Source organism: Sabethes cyaneus, chromosome 2, assembly GCF_943734655.1.
Source record: "Sabethes cyaneus chromosome 2, idSabCyanKW18_F2, whole genome shotgun sequence".
NCBI lineage: Eukaryota > Metazoa > Arthropoda > Insecta > Diptera > Culicidae > Sabethes > Sabethes cyaneus.
The window spans coordinates 86,473,816-86,481,041 of record NC_071354.1 but is presented as its reverse complement, the minus strand read 5'-3'; the positions used below and the strand labels follow the sequence as shown (position 1 = coordinate 86,481,041).

The 7,226-nt window shown below is 38.9% G+C and overlaps 1 protein-coding gene across 1 annotated transcript; it reads left to right on the top strand.

Annotated features, from left to right (window-relative positions):
* The first annotated feature begins 1,629 nt into the window (after positions 1-1,629).
* LOC128737660 (uncharacterized) lies at positions 1,630-4,985 on the top strand. Its single transcript, XM_053832338.1, has 4 exons — positions 1,630-1,710; positions 1,785-1,985; positions 3,154-4,387; positions 4,461-4,985. Exons 1-4 carry the CDS (start codon positions 1,637-1,639, stop codon positions 4,890-4,892), a joined length of 1,941 nt encoding a protein of 646 aa, XP_053688313.1. The 5' UTR covers positions 1,630-1,636; the 3' UTR covers positions 4,893-4,985.
* Positions 4,986-7,226: the final 2,241 nt, after the last annotated feature.

Here is a 7,226-nt window from a genome sequence, read left to right as displayed (position 1 = left end):
AATGTTATAGCACAGGAGTTATTCCACATCTACTCTTATAAGTGCTCCCGGTTTGTTCCTTGGGACGTCATGTGTGTTTGTTATTCAAGAATGAGCTAGATAATGAAAAACAGCTACTAATTTAAAAGAGGCGACTTATCTTCAACTAACTATTAAGAGAACGTTAATTAATCACAAAAGTTTTGTAAAAAAAATTTAATAAACTTCTATTCGATGATTTTTTTTTAAAATACACATAATGTGGAAAAAAGCGCTAGTTTTGATATATGGAACTTTTAGCTGGCATATTTTTCAACAAAAGTATTGTTCAGCTCCCAGCGGTTGTGTTAAACACTTGTTCAAGACGCATGTTTATTTATGGGTCCAAATTGAATGATTTTTCAATAACGGTTCGATTTTGGCACATGCTGTGCTGTGGCACCAATGCTGGTAATTTCCTCTAAAACTTAACTAAACTAAACTTAGACTTCTCTGAAAACACCACCCTTGAAAAATTGAGCATTTTTACACAATCACCAACGATCGCGTTTTTCGCGCTCAAAGGGAATCCAAGTAATTAGGCGCATTATATCATAATTTGACTGACACTAATTTGACTGAGTATCAACAAAGTCAACGCAACATAATTTTTTATCAGCAATGTCCAAGCCACGTAGTTTTACACCAACTTTATGACTCCTTCATTACATTATATTGATTATACCTAATAATATCACATTTTTAAAGCTGCCGGCAATATTGCATCAATACGACAATAGTGGGGCCCTTTTCAACTATATTATTACATTTATTGGACAATTAAGTTGATATTGAGCTTTATAGGAATCCGGCAAAAATCCGCCTTATTCGGATGATTGCTGTATATACAATATTCAATGAAACACACCATTCAGAGCAAGATTCAGAGCGTTTAGAAAGGGCGCGCATTGAATCAAAGACATCTAGTGACGGGTTATTTCAGGTTTTCTTTCAAAGCACAAACGAACATAAAAGCTTTCCAGTTTGACACTGTGTTGCCACCTGGTGATGAATAGGGTATACTTGACAAATACTACTCCAGTCTGGTGATACCGTGGAACTGAAAATGAGTTTTTGTCCACGCTGAAAGCTTTGCTTAATGCAGTCAAATTGCAGCTTTGCAGGCTAAAAAAAGTTTACGGTCACCAACGTGAGACATGTTATAATATAAATACTTGGATATAACGCTGTAGAGATAGTTAAAAGTTTGTTCTAAAGTCACCACTGAAACATTTTTGATATACTGCCAATGCAATGGTTATTTTTGCATTAGGAATACAATAACGGAAAATGAAAATAGGTAAAACATTCAAAGCAAGCTCCCGTTAGATGTCACTGGAAGCATATATTCAGGCACATGCTTCATAACGGTCATGCATCTAAACCACCAATAGCACGGCTTGCTTCCTGACGACGAGCTTTCAGTGTCTCATCAACTGTTGCTATCTGTTGAGCAGAACTGCAGGTCAGAAAACTACGATCGTCGTTATATCCCCAAGGGTCCGGTTCCAGAACATCCAAATGTCAATAGCCATAAACTATTTTACGGATAATAATGTCGGACGGATTCGCTTCAGCATCACGAAAATTCTAATTTTTTCGATATATTGTTAGTAAAATGCGGGTTTTTTGTATTTTCGAAAAGTGTGGTAACCAGCGAAAACAAGTGGGAGATGATATCTCATACTTCAGGTAAACAAACTTTCCATTTGTGTTTATTAGAAAGGAGAGCTCTACTGATTGCTTGCTTCAACATCTATCCTTAGTTTCCCCAAGAACACGGTTCTGCTGCGGGAATGGATGGATTTTATTAATCAATACAACGTAAGCAAACTGACATTGAAAACGCTGAACCGCAAGAGAATGAAGATGTGTCATCTACACTTTGAAAAAAAGCAGATTATTATGAATTTCAACAATCGTACCCTGTGGCGCGGTGCGGTTCCCTGCTGTCCACCCGGAATTATGTAAGTAAACCCTTTAGGAAACTTTTCTGAAAGCAGAGCTAACCCGGTAAGAACCGTCCGTCAGACGTTGGGTCGACGCAAGCAAGTCTTTTGATTACGTCGGCCTGACGTCTGACGGAACACTCCTACAACGGAGGGACAACGAAAAACGACCTTCAAAAGTTTGAAAAATACTGTCAGTAGAGTAAATTTTTTACGGCAGGTAGTGTCTTATTTTATGTTTGTTAAGGTGTTGCTACCTGTTCGAATGTTATTATAAAAGCATGTATGTAAAACAATCATTCATCACTATCAAATTCATCCCGTTTTTTTAAAATTTGGGACGACGGGATCGAGTTTACACCCAAAACTATTGCCGCAATACTACAGCGTATATTGCACAGTACTTAGATGTAGGGTTGTCAAGTGGCCGGTTTTTGGCCGGCCCGACCGGGTTTTCACTTGCGAAGCCGGTGGCCGGTCAATCCTGCAAAAAGGCCGGTTTTCCGACATATGAAGCCGGATTTGTATTTTTGCCTGATTTGTAAATTTTCTGATAAATTTATTAGCAATTCTGAGCAGTGGATTATTGAAGATAGCCAGTTTTGCAGTGACAATACTTTGCTTCTGGCGGTAATATACATTAAATTGTCCACTAGCACCAGAAGCAAGTAGTTGAAACTAGCTGTCTTCAATAATCCATTCAATGTTCGTTGTGGTTTTGAATGTGATGTCCTATTTTTCACTATCTCATCCCATTTACACGGGAAACTGAACCGACTTCCGGCGATTACCCAAATAATATGTCATTAGCGCATATTGCACATTTGAGGCAATTTTTTTTTAAATATGCTATATGCTGCCACGACCCCCCCGCTTTCTTTGAAGGCAGGACCGACCGGCCGGTTTAAAAAATAACGAAGTATATTTGAGTATTAGTATGAAAATAAAATTCAAAAACGAAAGATAAACTTGTAAAAAAGACATTTAAGTATTTCTATATCTTTTTTGTATTGATGATCCTAGTCTAGTTTGTTGTGTAGGTATTCTTAGAGATGACTGCCAGGTTTGTCGAATCATAAACAGAAGGTCAAGTTCCGAATGCGGTAGTTTACTAGTTTAGGTTGCTCTAGAATTGCCTTCGTTTCTGATTCTGTAACAAATGTTTTTTTTCGAAATTCCATTTCAGTGATGAAGAGCACTTCCAAAATTTTTCGAGAAAAAGCAATAAACACAAAAAATCAACATGTACCGATTCAAAATATTCACCGTTGCAAACATCATTCGATGGCAAACCTCCTCTGTACCATTCCATGCACGGCTATATGGTCGATTTACGGATCGCTGCACTGCAAGACAATTTTCGTCTGCCTAGCGGCAAGGTGATACAGGTTCGTAGACAATTGAAAGCGCAATTGCCAACATTGCCACAGTCATCGAATCTCCAAGAGCCGGCAAAGTCGGAAACATCGGAAAAAGAAGCTGAACTTCAAAACAGTTTGTCGGAATCATTGCAAAATGAAACTCAGTCTGATGAAACTGAGGTGGCATATTCAGCCAATACAACTATCCAGCCAGAATCTTCGACAGACACATCACCAAGCCAACGGTATTCCAAAACCTATACCAATAAGCGAGCATTGAATCATTCGACAGCACGGGGCAAAGAGATTTGCCAACCCTCGCGACCAGTCAGACCATCATCCATGGATTTAATAACCCTACAAGAGCAGACAAATGAAGAACCAACTACTGTAGAACTTCCAACAACGATTGAGGAAACGACTACGGTTTTAAACCTACCAAGGATAACCAAAAAGGCTTCCAAACGGTCTGTATCCGCAAATAAAAATTCTATGCCAAATTCGACTCCGGCATCGGAAGCAGGCTCTCACTCACGACCTCCTCAGAAAACCGCTCATCTCGGAAATCTAGTTCCGCCAACACTAACAGCAATCCAAGGCTTGATGTATAAAGGATACAAAAAGAACGAATACGGAACCTTCCAGAAGCAGTTCGATGATCAACTAATCTCAGCCGCTGAAACGTCGCTTCACATGGTGTCTAAGATAAATACTCTGCTCAATTCGAATCCCTACAAACACGCATCCAATAGAGGTGATCTAAAAGAGCTGTATATTACCGTGTCGTACTTTCTGAAGTATGCCATAGATCGGTTTAAGGGTCTAGAAGAAGAAGCAATAAATGGCATTCGAAGTATGGGATATACGGAGCTAGCGGACATGGGTCCTGTGTTGGGCGAATTGGCATCTACGGAAAATCAGAACAGTTCGGATTCAGAGTCTGATGATGACTGTGCAATCATCGAGCAGCAGACCGATTTGATTGAAATTGAATCAGACGCAGAATCAGATGCGGATTCGGAGCAGACAGTTAACAGTTCGCCCATGAAAAATACTCCGGTAACATTAAATTATTAAATTTTATTTTATTTTATTTATTCTGATATATTCTAACATGTTTGAACATCCACAGGATAGCATTTGTTCGAATAGTGGGAACATGACTGAAGACGGGAATGGATGTGAAACAACTGCAGAAAACACTGCATCCTTTGGCTGCCAGGCAGCCATTGAATCCGCGGTTGACTTGAACTTACCAGGAACTGAAGAGACACCATCGCCGATGGATGAATCAGAAGAACTGCAAATGATAGTGATGCAAGAAACTACAGAAACAACTGAAATAACATATTACCAGGAAGACGAAGAGAGGGCAGATGATATGGCATTAGATTTAAGAGATGAACCACCCCTCAATATTGAAGGAGATTTATCCGACGCGAGCATGGAAGAGGAACAGGAATTAATTGAAATAATCGATGGAGATGCAGAGATAGAGCAAGATGATCGACACGATTATAAGGTAGTGGATCTCATTGATGGCGAGTTTTATCTGTTATCATAAGATGATTGAAATCGACTGATTTCAACGTATGACAGGTACGCCTGGTCTGGTGAAGTTGTACAAAGTACGATAAAAGTGCTATTTATTCGAATGTTTATAATACCTAGTGAGTATAAAATTAAAGTTATTTCTCAAGTACTCTTATATTCATTTTACGTATGTATCTATTTCACAATATTTTCAAGATTCTAAATGCAACATCTTGTTAGCGTCTTTTAATGCCATTCCATTACTAGGGTCAGGTGGGGCAAGACGGGTCACCTAAGGAAAGTCCCCATGCGTTTTTCTACGCATTCAATTTTAACCCGCTTATCATTTATTTAGATGGAGTCACTAATCGCCTCTATTCTACATACTGATCGGAGCCGGATCCGATCAGAAATTGCGTTTCGATCGGAATACATCGTATGCTATAATACAAGTCGATCGGGACGTTTCTGATCGGAACAAACCCGAGAATCAGAATCGAGGCGAATAATCTCTTCCGAACAAATCAACAAGTCGGATTTTTCGAGGATCATATATTTTTCATATATTTTTTCATAAGTGTTGGGCAAAGCAGGCTTGTCCTGCACTCAGTGAACTTATTTCGCTTTTTTAACTGTAACACCTCAGCAGAGATGCCATATTTTCTAAAAAATGTCTGGAACTGCTCGAAAACCAAAAAAATCGAGCAGTTTTCCGGCTACTCGAATTTTCTGGTTTGAAAATATTCTGCGAAAATCTGCACACTTTTTTAGGAAGTCTGTGAAACTTTAAAGAGCTTCGAACAAAAATCTGCACCAAAACAATAAAAGTCATAAAAACTGCAAATATCTGCAAATTTATAGTGATCTGCAAGACCGTTCGAAAAATCTGGAATTTGCAAATCAGCAAGTCTGGTATCCCTGCACCTCAGCCAAGCATACACTCAAGTCTTTTTTTACACGGTTTGTTTTTGAAGATTACTCAAGAACGGTGCAACTGAGGGACCATTTACAAACTACGTGACGACTGTCGGGCCTCTCCCAAATGTATTGAGAAATAAATGAATGGTCCCTAAGTGGCCCTGTCTGTCCCTATGTTCCTTATAGAATCTACTAGAAAAACTACTGAACCGATCGGCGTGAAAATTTGCATGTAGGGGTTTTTGGGGCCAGGGAAGGTTCTCTCGATGACAAAAGACCCCTCCCCCCACTAAGAGGAGGGGCTCCCATACAAATATATGCCTATAAAATGGATTTCTGTCTGTCTGCCCGAATGTTGCTTATAGAATCGAAAACTACTGAACCGATCGGCGTGAAAATTTGCATATAGGGGTGTTTGGGGCCAGGGAAGGTTCTTATGATGGTTAGAGACCCCTCCCCCCCACTAAGAGGGGGAGCTCCTATATAAATGAAACACAAATTTCTGCATAACTCAAGAACTAATTAATCAAATGGAACCAAATTTAGCATGTGGGTGTTTTTGTAGGCAATTTTTTTTCTATGGTGAATTGAGACCCCTCTCCTCTTTAGGAGGGGAATAATGACCCCTGTCCCTTTTAAGGCTGTGAACCATTTCGCGAAATTTTTAACTTTTTGGTTAAAATTTGACAGTACGATGGTTTTTCGAAAATAACCCTGCTCGGGAGCATGGTTAATTTTAACCAAGTTCTGAGAGCCAATGAGATATGCACAGGTGAGGAAGAGAGCTTCGATGTGTTTCACTGATTTTTCGTTGGGTTTTTTTTACATTGGTATGGATGCTTATCGCATAATAAATTTGTCAAAACAACCCGGGTTGAAATGAGGTGAATTTTATCTATCACATAAAAGCAAATGAACATCAAAAATTCATCCGATTTTAACTCGGTCAGAATAAACAATAGTTTCATCCTCACCTTATATGCTCTCATTGAGCAAAAAAACTATCAATCCGTCAAATATGAAATGGTTCATATTCTGAACTGATTTTAACCGCTCAAGGAGAAATAACCATCGAACTGTCAAATTTTAACCAAATAGTTAAAAATTTCGCGAAATGGTTCACAGCCTAAGAGTGGGGACTTCCATACAAATGAAATACAAATTTTCTCATAACTCTTGAACTAATCAAGCAAATGGAACTTAATTTGACATGTGGGTGTTTTTGGAGATAAGAATTTTTTCAATTGTGAATTAGGACCCCTCCCCACTTTAGGAGGGGGGCTCCTATAGAAATGAAATACAAATTTCTTCATAACTTGAGAACTGAATTTTTTCTATGATGAATTAGGACTCCTTACCTTTTTAGGAGGGGGGGGCTCGCATACAAATGAAATACAAATGTCCTCATAACTCTTGAACTAATCAAGCAAACGGAACCCAATTTGGC

Bases quoted from the DNA above. Each gene is read 5' to 3' on its own strand.
- LOC128737660 (XM_053832338.1), top strand. From the start codon at position 1,637: ATGCGGGTTTTTTGTATTTTCGAAAAGTGTGGTAACCAGCGAAAACAA. The intron at 1,711-1,784 runs GTAAACAAACTT...ATCTATCCTTAG, and splicing joins GATGATATCTCATACTTCAG to TTTCCCCAAGAACACGGTTC. The intron at 4,388-4,460 runs GTAACATTAAAT...GAACATCCACAG, and splicing joins CGCCCATGAAAAATACTCCG to GATAGCATTTGTTCGAATAG.